The following is an 18614-nucleotide window of genomic DNA, read 5'->3' on the forward strand; positions in this document are numbered from 1 at the left end:
TTTTGCTATTTATTAAATGTGCAAATTTTATTTGTGTTTTATTATTATTTTTTTTTAAAAAGGCATCTGGGCTCCTTTAATTTCCCTATTTTTGGATAGGTTGCACAATCAGTGGTGAATGTCATTTGTAATCAGTGCAAAAAATAATTTTAAACTAACAGTGGACCATCTAGCAAATATATCGTTTTGTCCTTTCAGAGTTTGCATTCATGTGATAATTTGAAGGACAAATGATTCGATCTCAAGCTAGCTGGTTTTTAATTCTTGTCTAAAAGAAAGTTCTTTAATTTTTTTTTTCTTGCAACTATTCGATGCGAACGTAATTTTTAAATTATTAATTATGTGTGAGATAAGCTTACTGTGTATTATACTGAATATGAGAAACTAACTTAGCCAACAATTTAAAGAGCTTCTTTCTCTTCCCAGAGAGAAGGGTTGTGGCCACCGATACATCTATCTCTACCAACACATTTGGGAGGGAAAATTTCAAAAAAATCATTGGAATATAGGAAATTTCAGATTGAGTCCTGAAATTTCGAAAATGACAGAAAGGGTCAGTGATCCAATTTGTCATTTGTAAAATCAAAAGAATTGACAACTTTGCCCTCATTTATATTCATTCACTATAATGATTTAAAGAATCACTATAAGGGTTTAGGCGTTATCTAGATTCGTGTAGTGAATAATTACTCACTTTTTCATAGTCAAGTGTCTCGTTATTAACTATAACTAATTTTGTAATCACTAAAACAATGTAAACATTACCTAGATTCATGTAGAGAATAACTACCTACTTTTTCATAATCAGATACCTTATTATTAACTACAACTAATCTTGTAATCACTAGAACAGTGTAAGCGTTACCTAGATTTGTTTAGAAAATAACTACTCGCTTTTGCTTAGCCAGGGACAAAATTGTCAATCTGTCTTAATTTCACAAATGACAGATTGGGTCAGTGACCTTTTCTGTCATTTTCGAAATTCCAGGACCCAATCTGAAATTTTCTATATTTCAAGGACTTTTTTTAGAATTTTCCCCATTTGGAATATACCAACTCGAATTCAAGCCATATGCTCTTTCCAAAAGGAGATAATTAAAATTGGAGGGATAATGCACTTGTTATTTTATATATATAAATGCTTCGACAGTAGTGATGAATCCACGGACACTTTGGCATCGTCTGCAAGTGGTAGTGGTCCCTAGCCATAGGAATCAAAGTTACCATCTTCAGCTTTTTTTAATTCAAGCATTGGTTGGCACAGCACAATAATGATCATACTAAATGATTATTTTAGTATCATATATTATTGAAATATACTTGTTTAAGCCGACTCCCTTAGCGTGCACAGCTGGATCGGACTATCAGCGAATGCATCTGCATCTATCTCTTCACATGCTCCATAATCAGATCCTTTTATAATACTACCTGCTAATTATAAGACCCAATTGACTAATTTACGGAGATTAAGGAAAGAAGTTAAGTTAGTTATTTGTAATAAATAGGTGTTATCTTTCCTCAAATATTCTTACTAATCAACTATATTGACTAGAACTATAATTATTAGAAGGACTACCTTGGAAAAAAATACATAAATATGAGAGACAAAGTGGATTTGAGTCTTATATTTAAGACCAAAATAAAAATCAAATAGAGTCTTATATTAAGGACAGGAGGTAGTATAATATTGTGATCGTGATTTTTAATCTCAAACAATGACAATAATCGATTGCCAGGTCATGGTGTATAAAAAATGGAAACTTGTTTACTAGTTAATTACCTAACTATACCACCCTTCTGGTGGCTGAAGCTAGTGTCACTTCCGTCACAAAAGGTCAGCCAAGTGTTGAGTCTGAGAACGAGATTTGCTATGAAGAGTATGAACAATACGGCCAAAAATACAAGGATCTGTTCAAATCTCCTACCATAGATAATTTATATATGTCGAAACCCTTTTGACCAGTTTGGTTCTTTGTGGCTTTTCATGAACAAAATGACACCACCATCTTTACCAAAATTATCATGTGAGGAAGCATTTGAGAGATATTGTACGGGAATCCATGAGGTTGGCCATTTTGGACGCATATGTTGGGTTAGTAGACAGAAAGTAGGAAAACACCTTCCAAGGTTCTATTTTTCAAGTATGAAGATCTGAAAGGAGATATCGAATTTCACTCGTTGAAGGGAACAGCTGAGTTCTTGGAATGCCCTTTCACTTCAGATGAGGAAACTAATGGAGTTATTAAAAAGCATAGCTGAGCTATGTAGCTTTGAGAAGATGAAGGAATTAGAATTCAACAAGACTGGAAAATTCTTGCAGCAGTATGAAAACAAAGATCTCTTTAGGAAAGGTATAGTAGGAGACTGGGTTAATCATTTTTCACCTGGGACGGTAGAGAAATTGTCTGAAGCGATTGAAGAAAACTTGGGTGGGTCCGGTCTATCTTTTTGATTGCTATGTTGATGATATATAATATTAATATGAATTAGGATTTTTTTTTCATCAAAATTATCTCAGCTTTGAATTAAGACTTGATTTGAATAAATGTAATTTTTTAAATTTATTCTAGAATATTTTTATTTAATTCTTAGGATTTCTATAATATTTGCTTTTAATGCTATCAATTGCTAGTATTATGACTAGCGTATTGTTAAGTATCACAACATCCTAAACACGAAACGCACAGCATAGGCAAATGGAAGAGCCTCTATACTACTAAATCTGAGATCACAAATTTCCAAAGCCTAATGGGCCGCATTTATACAATCCATTAGCAACAAACTCTAAATGCAAATTTAGCTGAGAAAGATGGGCCTTACAAAGCAATGTAATAACCCAAAAAGATTAATACAAGGCTAACAAGAATACGAATACATCAAAATCAAATACTAAGATTCATCTACTATTTCTACACTCCCTCAAGTTGGGAAGGAGAAAACAGGTTGGCAGTCCCCAACTAGGACAATAAGACTGTGTTTGGCTCGACAGAGAAAAGGAGAGAGGAGGGATTTTAATTAAGAGAAGCGGAGGGGAAGAAAGGGAAGGGTAGCTACAAAAGAGAGGAGGAAAGGAGGGAAGAGATTTTAATGATCTCCTATTTGGATTGATTGGAGGGGAGGGAAGGGAGCTATTTTAATGATACCTTATTTTATTCTAATAAAAAATTAACTATTTTAACCACATAAAATTTAAATGAATTTTCTTACTTTTTTTATTTTATCTAGATATAACTATATATACAATACAATTTACCAATTTTAACTTACAAGACAGTCACACGTTTATAGGATATCAAGATAAAAAGTCATGAATAATATATTTCAATTAGAGAAAAGACCTTGAAGGTGAAAGAAAATACTGACGGCCTCTTAGAATTAGATGAAGAGAAAAAAAAAAAAGACTGTGATTAGTCGTGTTCAATTTCACTTTGGGAATCATGGTTTCGGTGTTTTTCCGTTTTCTCGCCTAGAGGACGACATGTCCAGCATCCACAACACAGTTTCAAGAAGTCCTTTATTCATTTCACTATCCATAAATGTGGACTCTGCATCTCTTACAGTTTCAAGAAGTCTAAAACATCCGCTAAGCTACGACTTTTGGCACTTTCTTGGGCTCTTGAACAGCAACACCTCCCTCTTCAATGATTCAATTTGTGCCAACTCCAAGGATCACGACTTATTTGGGTATACATTTTCTGACTTCATCCTTTCCCTAAGCCCATAAGCGGGCGTTTTGGCATTGATGTATGCTTGAGTCAGAATTTCATAAGGCCTGAGACGGCCTCTGTAACCACTTTGCCTCATTCTAAAAAGCCACTTCTCAGTATTATGTCTATCTCCAAGCTTTGCATACAGTTCCCTGGCATATAAAAATGTGGTGAACATTGGTCTCACTCTCCTCCTCCCTGAAGTTTTATCTTCAACTACCTTGGTTAAAATTGAATCTGCTTTCACCGCATCCCCATCTCCCACATAGAGCCTCACTAGTCCATCCCAAATCAGAGGGCCAACCCAGCCTTTAACATCCACAATTCGATCTAGAAACTTCTTGCCCTCAGATATCATGTTATTATGAACATAAACATTTAAAAGATCAGCATAAATGTTGGATGGGAGTTTCTTCCACTTTTCCAGCATCATTTCAAAAACTGCTTCAACCTCTTCAACTTTGCCCAACTTGCCCCAAGCTGCTATGGCAGCAAGGCACTCATTCATGGTGGGGTCCAATTTACAAATAGTCCAAATTCTACTCACATCATCAGCCATTCCAAGAGAAGCATAGAGGGATAGTAGCGCCATCCTTCCACCAATTATGTTTTTTATGTTTCCTCTTTCAATTTCATTCACAATAACTAGCGCTTTATCCTTCAGCCCTTTAGATACAAAGTGACCAGCAACGATTGTCAGGACATGAATATCAAGTTGCAGACCTTGAGACTTCATAGCTTCCATCTCCTACTCCATCCCCACCGTATCCTTCAGCTCAGTTTTAGAGCTATGAGGATCCTGTATGTAAGATGAGATGGCTTCAAATTTTCTTCCTTCATTAATGATAAGATGTCAGCTATTTTACTTCTATCAAATATTTTATACAAAACGATCATTTGATTGCAATCTTGTGTAGTGATGACGGGCAAACCTAGCCCCCTCATTTTCAGAAAAGCAGCTGTATATTTGAAGGTTATAGAAATAATGAATTTTCAAATTTATATTATGCTAAAAACACAAACTTGGAAGTAATTGGGGATGTTAAAGAAATTATTTAAGTTGGTTATTTGTGACAAATAAGAATTGGTTTTTCTAAATTATTTTTAATAATGTGTATCAAAATTACTTTTTAGTGGGAATCTTCTTGCTATATATAACTAATATGAATACTTTTTTAGAGAGAGGCCATAAATTTGGAAATACTTCTTCGGCTCTTAATAAAAGACTTATTTAATTAATTTAATTAGATTAAGAAGATTAGATAAGTTAGTTAATTATAAGAAATATGAGTTTTTTTAAAATATCATAATCATTTTTCTTAATATCCTCTGTCTCTCTTCTACTTGATTATGATTTGGGTAATTTAAAAAATATTAATAAATATAAAAAATAGATCTTATATTTTAGAGCAAAATCAACTCTACAATCAAGTATTATATTAACAACCGGAGAAGTATTATATTTAAGATCAAATTTAATGCTAGTATTTTAACTAATTTTTATTTTTATGATTACGATGATAACTAGACTAAGGATTATGACGTGGCATATGACAAATATGAAAATCAGAACAACGATGAGAGAAATTCTTGCAGGCACCCTATGTGCCAGCTCGTTTAATGCACTAACCAATAAAATTTTGACAGCTCAAGCATTTATGTATTAGCCCACATGTCAAGGCCCCTCTCTCTATTATTTTAATTATTTTTTTAGAAATAGATGCTTTTTTATTTTGTTCTATTCTCTCTGCAAAAATTTTTTCAGAAACTTTCACTCCCCTTCTCACAATTACCGCCACTCCTCCCATCTCTCTTCTTTCATCACGCATCTCTCCGTCTCTTTCCCTCCTAATGGAATCCCCTCTTCCTTCATTTCCCTTTCATAATAAATTTTTAATAATTATTAATTATTAATTCTACTCCCTCTTTCTCTTCTAAACCCGGATGATTCAAATCATTCGCTTCCATTTTAGCCTGCTTATATGGGTTCAACTGATTTTCTCGATATTCCTGCTATGCGTTGCTATGCAATCTGTCGTGCTGTCCATGTCGTCCTTGGCATGCCACTAGAACTGGGACCCTTACTCGCTGCCATGGCGGGGGTCTTGTTCTACGCCTTCATTCCCGTTCATGGGCTTGAATGTTCAGTGTGCTTGAATGAGTTCTAACGCTGAGGTGGAAGAAAAAGGATGAGAGTCCTGAAGATGGTGCAGTGGCCGTTGGAGGAGATCGATTGAAGGGGGGTGAAGGGGAGGGGAAGAGAGAGAGAGAGAGAGTAGCTTGATGGGGGAAGAGAGATGGAACTAATGGTAGGTGGCGGTAATTGTGAGAGGCAAAGTTTTTGAAAAGCTTTTGCAAATGAGAGAGAGAGAGTAGGAGAGGATAAAAAAACAACCTATTTCTAAAAACTAATTAAAATAATGGGGAGAGGGGAAGTGACATGTAGGCTGACACATGGGATACAAATGCTTGAGCTGTCAAAATTCTACTAGTGAGCTCATAAATGAGCTGGTACATTGGGTGTATGCAAGAGGAATTCTTGCATACACCCTTCCTCCAAGGATGATGGCTTGGACAGTGATGAGGATACTGATATGGATGATGACATGGTCCACGGTAGGGTGTTGACTGTTGAGTTGGAGCATTATTAGGATAAGGGTGATGACTAGGCCTCAAATGATGATATGGACTATGATTGGTCTGATGAAAAAGATGGTGGCTCCGAAGATATGAATTGATGACAAGGGGGATGGCAAGGATGATGCATAGGATATGCATGATGACTTGGATCGTGGCATCATATCACTTAAATGTGAATCTGAGGCTCGTATTATATTTTCCATTATGAGCATTACAAATAATATGGGTCCAGGACTAAAGTAAGGACTACTAACTTTTATATGAATAATAGCAAGTTATTCTTTTCTAAAACTACAATAAGAAATTCTCTATATCAGTATTATGATTTAAACTCACATCATTATGAATATGAATCAAGTTTTAATCAACTTAGACCAAGTTTTGTTAACAAACTAACTAGTTGGTGTATGATTGAATTCATAAGTGATACTGAGTACCCTATGAGGTTTGCTGAAGATTGCTGAAATGCATTTAAAAACATTTTACTGCTATGTACAACGTTAATCTTGAAGAGAAAAACATTATGGGAAATACTAGAATAATAAATGTGATATTTTACTAGCTTCCTTTTTTTTTTTTAACCTTGAATATATTTCACTGTAATGAAAGTAGATTGAGTAAAAATTCTGTCGCCAAAAGCCCACAAAAATAAGCCATAGTTAAGGGGGATTGAATTTAGTAGAAAAAGTTGATTCTTCATAGCTTGACGAACTAAGGTTTGAATTCCTATTGAAAAAGATGCCTCATTTAGTGCCCGAAATCACTCCTACAGCTGCAAAACTGTCTTCTTCGAGAAAGGATCCGTCACAATTTATTTTTAGCCAATCTCTCGGTGGACTGAGTTATGAGGACCAAAATGCATTTACCCCCATACGTGCCTTGGAGATAAGAGCATGTGGATTGGGAGTTTTATAACTGAACATGAGCTCATTCCTTTCCTTCTAAATATACCAGAGTAACCAGGCCAATAAAGATCAGTTGTTTCATGTGACATTGAGGAATACCTGCTTGTGCCTCTTGTTAATTGCCTATGAGCCATCGGCAGTCTTCGTACGACAGATCTCTACCAGTCAACAAGCTTGACCAGATCCATGAGGCTTTATAGCCATTTTTATCAACCAGAAATGGGGAATGAGGGAAATACACCCCTTCTCATACTTGAGACCGGAGAGCATCTTCCTCATGAATGAGTCTCCAAGCAGATTTTGCAAGGAGAGAATCATTCAGAACTTCAAAGTCACAGAAGCCCTGATATTTTACTGGCCGTTAGTATATGTTTGATTTATAATCTTGTTTATCATGATTATCTTTTTTGATTGTTTTGTTAAAAAGATTTTGTCACGACTACCTCGATGCTAATTGAGGCCCTAACTCACCCTAGATTTGATTTGATTTAGTTTAGTTGCAAAATTAAGTCAAATCAAGCCCACTAGTTTAGACAAATTATTAACTTATATCCTGAAAGCATGTTAGTTAGAATATTAATAATGTTAATACTCTCTATAGAGCAGCCTAGGGTCTGAACCCATTTAAAAGAGACATATAAGTAAATCATATAAATTAAGGAATCCAGTTAAAAGTAATAAATATATTTGAAGGTTAACTCTCCCCAAAATGCCCATATTAATTTTTTCACATGGCGGTTGTGTATTAATGATGCTAACTTCATTAATGATAATGCAAGGAATATTTTATATTTAGGCCAAAAAAAGACTCCGATTTATCTCTTATGAAGAGGTTCGAGTGGAGTGTCCAAACTATCTATTGTAACATTAGGATACTGATCTTTCAAATTTTACATCATCTTTACACTTTTCAGCTCTAGCAATGATCTTCCTTCTTGCTACAAGTAGTATCTCCTTCTACAATATCTATACACCTCCTTTTTGAGTAAAGTACACTCCACTATCTAAAAACACTCACCTGGTGATTTTTCGTTAACTTGTATATGGCCAGCTTATGCACTAGATACAGTCAAAGTTTCTACTGCATTATAGAAAAGTCTTCATCAAGCCCTTCTATTTCCCCTCTAAGTTTGTGTTGTTGGATTATCAACACAGAGATGTTTGTTGAGAATTCTGGTCCAGAAAGAACATCCCCAATTGGGCCCAATTCTGGGCATTGTTGCCAATCATTCATCCCTTTTGTTAATACAGAGTTCACTCCTCCTCCTTTTCCTACAATCACAAGTGAATATTGCCCTTCAAATGACCTTAACGTAGAGAAGGTCTCTGCTGAGTTTGCAAGATGCTTCTCCATGTATGAAATCCGCCCACCAACGACTTGTCTTTCATAGAATTGGGCGAAGTATTCATCATCTAGTCGCATTTCCTCCTCCTCCTTCACTGAAGGGATCTTATGACCTGCATATATCAAGACATCTGAACCAGTATCCACCAGAAACCTTATCACTGTGAGTTTTACTCCTGGATGCTTTGATATTCTGGTAGCATAGGCAAGAGCTTCTCTATCATCTTGTCCCCCAACAAAGATGACTGCCACATATACTGATACGCTAGATTTTGAGATCTTTTCAATGGATCCAATGCCTCTATCCACTAGAATCCCCACAGAACATGGAGCATTTGACAATAACTGTTCCACAAATAGCTATTGATATAAGATAGAAATGCAGTGAGTAAAAAATTTGTTCTTCAATAATATTTATTCCTTTCTGTTTTTAAAGCAGCAACTAGTAAGAATCTGTCTATTTGTTTATCAAAATCCGAACTAGCTTGTTCAGTATATGCTATCTTTGATTATTTAAACTATATGGGGTAAAGAGGATATATAAAGATTGGTTCTGATGACATTACCTTTTTGTTCACATATCTGAACCCTGGATTGCCTGGATCCAATGTTCCATTTTCACGCTGATTCCTATGAAATGGTATTATGATGAGGGAAATCATCAGGTCCTCTGCTAAATTGGCGATATCTTGGGCCATATTGTTGAAAGTTGAGAGAGCCAAGGTTCTTCTAAGCGTTACCCCATCACCATCTTCTTCTACATAGGCATTGAACAATGATGTCACCCTGTCTCTCATTTCTACCACACCTTTGTCCTTCACAATCAAGGTGTCTGCTCCTTGAACTTCCTCTATTGTAGCTGCGATTCCCTCTGTGAGTTCTATCATGTCTGTGACGTATACGAGGATTCCAGGATCTGTTGTCCCTCTTGTGATCTCCATCAAGTTAATCGCTGATCGAGCATGTTGGGGTCCATGGACGCACAAAAGTATCCTTAATTCCCTCATTGGATCAAGCAATTGAAGGGCCATTTTATGGGTAGGTGCTCTTTTCTTTGCCCGTTTGATTATTTGTGCCACAACTGTTGGGGAAGGCAAAATTGTGAGGAATATAACAACTATCATCACTATGCCGGTGGATATACTGATTCCGCATTGCATCTGATTGCATAAGAGCAAGAGTAATTCAATGATAAGTATATACATTTTGTCCTGTCTGTGATTTAAGCTCATGGAAAATTGTTGTGGCTACTTCATGCATGCTATCTGCTTGTTAACATGTTTCTCTTTAGTGATGACAGATACCAAATTCAGTAAATTGGCTCTATAGAATCTAGTCCGAAAAAATATCATGGAATCATTTGAGGAGAAATAAAATTAAACTTTCGAGGACTCAGATGATGCTAAAAGTAGTGAACAAGCCGATAGATACTCCATATTAAGGATGTATTGGGGAGATCAACAGATGCAAATGCTCAAACCTTGAATTTTCAAAATGAATGGAAGGAGTTCCTATATTCAGAGTAGGCAAGGTTTAGATGTGACACATTCTATCATACAGACTTTGATTTGATTCCTTTTGGTTTATTCTAAGAAAATGCATATTGATGCCTCTCTCACTACTAGAAGCAAGTTCATGTGTCTACTAATCCATATAATAAAACCAATCTCAGCGTGGAGAACATTTTTTAACCTCACATATTGAGACCCACCATTTACTCGATTGATCCTATAAACAGTTTAAATGTGAGTCTTGCAGTTTCAGATTTTTTTTTCCCTTCTCAAGTTTTTATCATAAACTTCAAAGGATCTCAATCTAAAGTACATGCATGTTCATATCAAACAAAAAAAAATACTCGAAATACCAATTTGCAAATTACAATCACAGAGACTCTTCCTTTTCCAACCTTTTAACCCTAGAAATTGAGAAAATGAGGAAAGAAACCATGAGATCAAAATTGACTTACTGCTTTGATGGCCAAATAGATATGAAAATGGCCCTTGATGGTGAGAAGCAACCCGATTGCAACTGAATCATGCCAATTGAATCCCATTATTACCCCCAAAAGAAGTATTCCTGCAACTTTACTAACTATAACTGTCCCAACTAGTAAAAATAGTCTTGCCCATGTTTCTAATTTTCCAGGCTCAAACTTTCTTATATCCGCTGCATATCCCATCCACAGGAAAAATATGGGAAAGAAAATAGTGGTCAACAAATAGTTGATTTTGCTGATAACCCATTTGGAAACTCTTCCTTCTCTAGGCAAACATATCCCAGCCATGAATGCACTTAGAATTGCATTGTAACCATAAGGGGGAGATATGGCACATATTAAGACCATGAAGGCTATAGCAAGTACCAAATGTGAACCCTTCATGGGTTTCCCTTCTGGGTTTTCATTATTAACCCAGTTCATAAACCAGGGTGAGACAAAGGACGTGAAAAGTACCTGCACTAAAAGTGCACAACTTGTGGCAATGATCCTTCTGATGTGATTCTTTTCATTCAAGTTAAGGCAGTAATTGTGCATTGGTACAGCAATGTAGCCAATTGAGATGAGCAAAGAGCATATGAAATCTGAGTGCATCCCTGCTGCAATGACAAGCTTTCCTATATCAGATTTGCCTATCTTGAGGCTAGTCAGCAAACGGGTCAACACCGGTGAGGCCGTACTGGAAAGAAGCGTAGAGAAAGAAAGGGTGAATCCTATCTTGTGCTGGCTTGGAAAATAGTGAAGAAACGAAGTTGTAACACATGCTATGATGAATGTAGAAATTATCCCTGCATAAGTAACTTGAGCATCTCTTGTGGGTTTCTTGATGAGCACAAAAGGATCCATTTCAATCCCTAAAGCAAACATGTAACACATCATTCCAATATCTATGATGAATCCAAAGGTCTTGTTGAATTGTTCATATTCATTACGTAGAAAGCCTATGTTCCCCACAATTAGTCCTACCTGCATGAATAAGAACAGCATCAAAACCATTCAATCTTTTTGATTTCCAATTATTATTGGGAAAAAAATGTCCATTTCTGTTAGTAATTGTTGAGAGAGAAGCTCACAAGTATGTCAGAAGCAATGCGTGGTTGTGAATACGGCCTTAGTAGGTAATGTACGCCATTGCAAATAACTACCATCCCCATGAAGATGGCAAAGTTTTTTCCTACTGAAAACATGAGTGAACCCAGCTTCTCAGAACAAGGGTCTAATGCAAACCTGAAATTATTATCCATGTTATAATTTGACATCTTCCTGGATTGGTTTGCAGTAGCTTGCTCTGTTTCTTTCTTCTCTGAATGCTAAGTCACCAAATAATTTCTTTTTCTTCACTTGATCATTTTTGTTTTAGTTATGATTAATTCCAAACAGTTTTTTTTTTTCTATTTTTTTGTGTCGAAGCTTTTGTTAGACTGAGTGGTCACCGTTGATAGCTTAGTTTTAGGAGACAGTTGAGGAGTGCTATGAGGAGAACAATCGTCAGTTGGAGGCTTTTTAGAGGGTGAGAAGAGGGCAAGAAAACGGAAAATATGGATAAGTCATACTTTTTCACAATTGTATTTGACCATTTTTTCAATCAATTTATCTGTTTTATATTCTTTTAAATATTAATTTCAATCATACTTTTTTTACTTATATCTTGAAGAATTTTTTTAACATGAGCACAAATTCTTTATTTTTGTACTTTCTTCTATTATTTATCTATATTTTCTTTTGTTTAGACTTGATCTTTTTAATTTAGCTTTGATATGTCTCCATAAAGTATCTGATACTTTATCATTTTCTCAACATCTTTCTTAATTTCTAATTAGAACGCATCATTCATGAATAATATGAATATGCAACAATAGATCCTATTAATATATTATCAAATATTTAAAATTTTTCTCAGAGATATATATTATATTTTTCTTATTAGATTGTGCGATATAAATTGAAAATATATTAATTTAATATCAAACGGTTTGAACATCGTCCGATCAATAGTTGTGAACCAGAATCCGATTTTTTGTTTCAATCAAAAAAAGGCTTCCATCGTTCAGAAAGAAAATGGGCCCAAAAGCAAAACTCAAGCAAATTATATCAAATGATTTTGTTTTTTGTTTTTTTTTGGGGGGGGGGGTTGGCGCCGGGGGAGCGCGTGTGTCTCAGTTCTATGTTCCCCCAACCCCCATGGCCGCATCAAGATCCTTTCCTATAAGTATACGTCGCACTCGGCCTTAACCATTAGGGTTTATCAATTCTGTGCTCCTGGTTCTTCGGCCGCCTCTTGGCGCGATGTAGCTATAGTGATATTTCCTTGTGCAAAACTTTTTCGAGCTTCTCTTCAATCGTCTGATTTAACTGCAGTCTCATTTGGTTCTTCTTTTTTGTTCCTTACGATTGCTGAAGAAAGCCGTTTATCTTGATCGGTAATGTTGTGTCATATTATTCTAGTCATTCATCTACTGGGGCTGCCAATACACTGATTAATGAAAAACAAAAAGTGGATTTCTTGTTCGATGTTGAAGTTGTTTATTTGTTACCAACCAGACTTAGTCAGGTGTCTACTGTCATTGTGAGTCTGGTAGGGACTGTTACAAGTCTGGGAAACAAAATATGGAGAAGGATTGTGATGAATGAGATTCTCATTTATCTCAAATACTTTTCCTGTAGATGTCCATCGTTGCCCAATAATATGCATTTCTGCATTTCTTGTTATTTGAGCTACATCTGGACTTCACATCATAAATCCCCCTCCTGTTGTGTTAAAATTTCAAATGTCAAGCTGTGCATTACACTGAGATAGTAACATTTTGATCAATAATTGTTCTGTGATGTTGGTTGTTTAAGGTAAGCATTGTAATGTTTACTTTCTTTTCTTTTTCTACTGATTTGAACTATCAGTTTAGTATGACGCTATGCTTCTGAAGTTATGTTTGTTGTGATCCAGACATAGTCAGGTGCCTACTATTTCTTGTTATGTTGGTAGGGACTGTTACATGTGTGGTAAATGAAACATGGAGAAAGGGTCTGGTGAATGGGATTCCCATTTATCTGATTAACTTCTCTTGAAGGTGTCCATCGTTGCCCAATAACATGCCATTGATGCTTCTTGTTATTTGAGCTACATCTGGACTCCACATTACAATTACAAACTCTACTCTTCTGATTCTTCAAGATTTTAACTTTTAAAATCGCAAGGGAATATGACATGCTATGATCAATGGAGAGATTATCCTCTACCCTGCACCAGTAACTTTAGCATCTCTGATAATTTTTTTACGAGCACAAAAGAATTTGTTCATGTCCAAGGCCCAAAAGACATCATGAATCTATCCCTAAGTCATGAACTCATATACAAAAAATACTAATAACATAATCATTAAGTAATCTACTTTGTCTTATATCAAAAGATAAAGAGGACTTGTCATCTACTTTAATTTTATCTTTGTTATAGTAGTTTGTCTTGTTGTAATAATTAAAGTAGTTTGTCTTGTTATAATTAATTAATTATTAAAGATATCTTTGTCTTTAACACTTATATAGAGACTTTAAGTTATAAGATGACAAAACCTAAAAATAAAGATTCTAAACATTATTATTATAACAAGACATAAAGGCAAATATGCTTTTAATAATTACAACGAGACAAATCACTTTAATTATTACAAGAAGACGAATTACTTTAACAAAAATAAAGTTAAAGTAGACATATGACATAAAGTAAATTCCTGACTGGTCCTTCTTATCTTTCGGTATGACACAAAGTAGAGTCCTTGATGATTATGTTTATTACTGCCCTTTGTATATGAGTTCATGATTTGGGGACATGTTCATGATGTCTTTGGGTCTAAGTAGTCAACATCAGAATCATAGATTCCTGTTGTGTAGTGTGAAGGTGGTCTATGACTCCTTATGAGTTGGTATTCTTCAAACTTTGTGAGCAGGGTCTCATCATTATCATCTTGGTTAGAATGTTGGGATTCTCGTACAAGAAATAGAGCTTGTGACTGAAGACTTGGCTAAGGGAGACGGAGTTTTTCAGGTTGAGTGAGTTGGATCTGTGAGTCTTCTTGATAAGGTTTCTGGGATACTTTTGCTAGAAAAGGAATTTGTGATGCATTTGTAGAGAAAAGGTGTAAGAAACAGACATGCAGTGTCTTCTCCTGGAGTTATTTTTGTTGTGATCTAGACATAGTCAGGTGCCTACTATTTCTTGTTATGTTGGTGGGGACTGTTACACGTCTGGTAAATGAAATATGGAGGAAGGGTCTGTTGAATGGGATTCCTATTTATCAGATGAACTTCTCAAGTAGGTGTCCATCGTTGGCCAATAACATGCCATTGATGCTTCTTGTTATTTGAGCTACATCTGGACTCCACTTTACAATTACAAGCTCAACTCTTCTGATTCTTCAAGATTTCAACTTTTAAAATCTCAAGTATGACATGCGATGATGAATGTAGAGATTATCCTCAGCCGTACACATGTAACTTTAGCATCTCTGATAATTTTTTTTATGAGCACAGAAGAATATGTTTATATTCCTAAAGCAAACATGTAACATGCCATTCCAATATTGGTGGCATGACTAAGTCTTGTTGAATTGTTGGTATTCATTGCGTAGGAAGCCTCTATTATCTCACGATTATAGTAAAATTTGTTTTTAGTTTCATGTTTTAAACCACCAAAACTAATGTTTGGTTTTGGTGGAAACAGGTAATTACTTGGACCGGCCAAAACCATTCTAGCATATGAGGCCTGGCTTGAAAACCACTAGAAGCTTTCAATCTCTTTGATTTTGATCAGTCACTGAAATAATGTCCATTGCAGATAGTAATTAATGAGATAGAAGCTTGTAAAGTATGCCAGTTGTGAAGACCTAGGTAGGTAATGAAGGCCATTGCAAATTATTACTTGATACTTCCAGCCAAAATTCTTGACTGAGGAATTATTAATGCGGTTAAACAGCAATCTAATGCTTCTGCCGTAAATGCCGAAGCAGCATCAACCTTTACAGTGTGCCCCTGCAAAGCCCTACCGTCAAAGATATCACCAAATTATTCCTACAATCAAAGATATCATCACCAAATTATTTCACATTTACATTACCCTTTAATTAAGCCAAATTCTTGCAAATATTTGAGTGTCAAATTTAGAAATTTCCACAAAACTTGATGAATTCAATGTTATCAGAAACTTTTTATTATGTTGCTAGTTTTATTCTGAAGTTGTTTTAAAAAAAAAAAAAGGGTCATTTTATCTCTTGATTCAAGTTTTGGGAGAATGGTTTTGGTAGCCAATCTTTTTAGAAACGATCAGGCATTATGATGAAATTGTCCCAATAAACCAAAGAATTATAAGAAAAAATAGCAATTAACACATGCCATGCATGGTTATAGTTATTATATATATAAAAAAATATAATTGTGTTCTTAGGGGTTCCTAAATTGAAAGTAATTTTTGTCATCTTATTTTTATCTCCTTTTTTCTATCATTGAAATTCTAAACTTTAAATTTTTTTTTACTAGTTAATTAAATTCGTAATTAATCTTTTATTTAAATGTAACTTTTTGTCAATGATCCGTTTAAATATCTAAAAAAAAAATTTTAACATTTGGGTAAGTCTCGAGCTATTTATAATAAAAATAATATATAATTTAATCTTAAACAAACTTTAGTCTTGAGCTATTTATAATAAAAAGGGTTAATTAATCCGCAAGTCCTTATAGTTTCAACGAATTTTGAATCAGATCTCTATAGTTTTTTTTCTTTTTATTTGATCTTTATACTTTTACCTTTTTTTTTAATTAGGTCCTTGTATTTATTTTTCTTTTAATTAAGTCCTTATAATTTCATTAAATTTTTAATCAGGTCCATGTAGTTTTAATTTTATTTATTAATTAAATATAAGCTTAATTAAATAGATTAATAATGAAATATAAAATATTAATAAGTAAATTAAATTAATAATTATGTAATAAAAAATAATAGAATTAATTAATTCAGGAAAATTTTTTAGAACAATTAATTTTTTTGCTGAAAAAATTAAAATCATTATAATAATTCAATATCTTTAGAATATTATTGTTTATAAACTAATATTAAATAATATATATTATTTTATGTTTATATAATAGTACTATTAGAATTCATAAAATAAAGAATAAAAAATTCAGAGACTTAATTAAAAATAAAATGAACTTATAAGGACTTGATAAAAAGAAAAATAAATACAAGGACCTAATTAAAAACAAGTGAAAGTATAAGGATTGATAAAAAAAAAAAATTATAAGGACCTAATTCAAAATTCGTTGAAACTATAAGGACTTGTGGATTAATTATCCCTAATAAAAATAATGGATAATTTAATCTTAAATAAACTTTCTTAATTCTTTAATGTGTAAAAATTCAAGAATTATAACTTATAAATTTTTTTTGGCTACGCACTAACATGCTCATTGCATTCTACTAGTCATTTCAAAATTTGAGCATGCAATCTGTTTTCTATTGTATTTATTAAACAATAAATTTATTCGATGGTTACAACTCGCAAGTGATACTATGGACTTGTGACAAATAATATTTTTAATTAGTTACAATTATTGTTATCCTATTTTTTGTTCACTTTGATTTTTGTTCCAAATTTTAAATTTCTAATTTTGAAATTAGCAATCAAAATTTCTATTTGTATGTTAAATTTTTTTTATTTACAAAGATTTCTAATTCTGTTATTAATTTCTCTCGGCAGCAATCACATTTCCATAAGTGCTGAAGATTCCATATAAATCATGAATAATTAGAACTACAATGAAATTTTGACCCAAAAAAAAAGAACTACAATGAAATAAAAACATGTGATCTGATCATAAATACTTTTTAAATTATTTAATTTTAAAAATTTGAAAATCATAATTAATAATTTACCTATTAGTCTTTTGATAAATTCAGTTGATTACGAAATTTCCAATTTTTTGTCAATTAATTACTACCTCCAATCTTTAATATAGGAGGTAGTTTTACTTTTAATCTAATTTTAAATATAAAAGCTCAATTTATTTCGTTTATCATATTTATCTACTTTTTTTAAAAAAAAGTATTTGTAGTAGTTATACATATTAAATGTATAATCAAATGAGACGTGATTAGTAAGGGGTGTTTTAGGTAAGAAAATACAAATTTATTATAAATAACTAACTTAACTAATATTTTTAATCTACTCAAATTAATCAACTAGTTCTTACATTACTTTCGATTCTAATTATAAAAGCTAATTGACTAATTCGAAAAGATTAAAAAAATAAGTTAAATTAGCTATTTATAATAAATAAGTGTTATCTTTTCTAAAATATTCTTACTAATCAAGTGTATTAAATTAGGGTCTTATATTTAGAATCAAAATAAAAATCAAATGAAGTACTCCTCCGATCCTTATTATAAGACCCAATTTGACTTTTTATTTGGTCCTAATTATAAGACCCAATCCATTTTGTCTTTTATATTTATGCATTTTTTTCCAAGATAATCCTTCTAATAATGATAGTTTTAGCCAATATACTTAATTATCAAGGATATTTTAGGAATGACAACACTTATTTATGATAAATAACCAACTTAACTTACTTCCTTAATCTCCTCAAATAAGTCAATTGGGTCTTATAATTAGAACCGGAGGAGTATTATATTAGGCACCGAAAGTAGTGTTAAAGGTGGAAGGTAGTATTAATGAATAAGTATATATGTATAAATAAACTGTACAGAACTCCTTTAAAATATTACTCACTCCGATTTAAAATATAAGCTAAACTTTATCCATTTATGTTTATTGAAAAATTAGTTAAAATAAATTTAAAACACTAAATATGTAAGGTATATTTTTTTCTAAAATATGCTCTTGTTAACGAAGAAAATAAGTAAAAGAAACAATAAATAAATAAAAAAAGAAAGAGAATAGATAGGGATAAAATTAAAAAAAAGGCATTAAATATTTTGATAAAAATAAATATTATCTTATAAAAAGAACCAAGTT

At 33.3% G+C, this 18614-nt stretch overlaps 2 protein-coding genes and 1 long non-coding RNA gene across 3 annotated transcripts; 1 reads left to right on the top strand and 2 right to left on the bottom strand.

Moving 5' to 3' along the window:
* Positions 1-3669: 3669 nt before the first annotated feature.
* Positions 3670-4452, bottom strand: LOC114733677 (pentatricopeptide repeat-containing protein At1g15480, mitochondrial-like). The gene has a single exon (XM_028921174.1). The coding sequence runs from the start codon at positions 4450-4452 to the stop codon at positions 3670-3672; it is 783 nt and encodes a 260-aa protein (XP_028777007.1).
* Positions 4453-8330: 3878 nt separating this feature from the next.
* On the bottom strand, positions 8331-11837 carry LOC114733678 (cation/H(+) antiporter 28-like). The gene is made up of 4 exons (XM_028921175.1): positions 11667-11837; positions 10564-11559; positions 9164-9757; positions 8331-8942 (listed from the first exon to the last, which is right to left on the bottom strand). The coding sequence occupies exons 1-4, from the start codon at positions 11835-11837 to the stop codon at positions 8331-8333; spliced, it is 2373 nt and encodes a 790-aa protein (XP_028777008.1).
* A 977-nt stretch (positions 11838-12814) lies between these two features.
* LOC114733682 (uncharacterized) lies at positions 12815-15847 on the top strand. The gene is made up of 2 exons (XR_003739095.1): positions 12815-13013; positions 15305-15847. It is a non-coding gene; the product is annotated as an uncharacterized LOC114733682 (long non-coding RNA).
* The last annotated feature ends 2767 nt before the right edge of the window (positions 15848-18614 follow it).

Source organism: Neltuma alba, unplaced genomic scaffold (assembly GCF_004799145.2).
Source record: "Neltuma alba isolate B1F8T4 unplaced genomic scaffold, ASM479914v2 tig00013026_pilon, whole genome shotgun sequence".
Classification (NCBI taxonomy): domain Eukaryota; kingdom Viridiplantae; phylum Streptophyta; class Magnoliopsida; order Fabales; family Fabaceae; genus Neltuma; species Neltuma alba.

Coding starts and splice junctions, on each gene's coding strand:
- LOC114733677 (XM_028921174.1), bottom strand. CDS start 4,452: ATGGAAGCTATGAAGTCTCAAGGTCTGCAACTTGATATTCATGTCCTG.
- LOC114733678 (XM_028921175.1), bottom strand. CDS start 11,837: ATGGATAATAATTTCAGGTTTGCATTAGACCCTTGTTCTGAGAAGCTG. Junction 11,560..11,666: donor GCATTGCTTCTGACATACTT/GTGAGCTTCTCT, acceptor TTATTCATGCAG/GTAGGACTAATTGTGGGGAA. Junction 8,943..9,163: donor TCAGATATGTGAACAAAAAG/GTAATGTCATCA, acceptor TTTGTGGAACAG/TTATTGTCAAATGCTCCATG.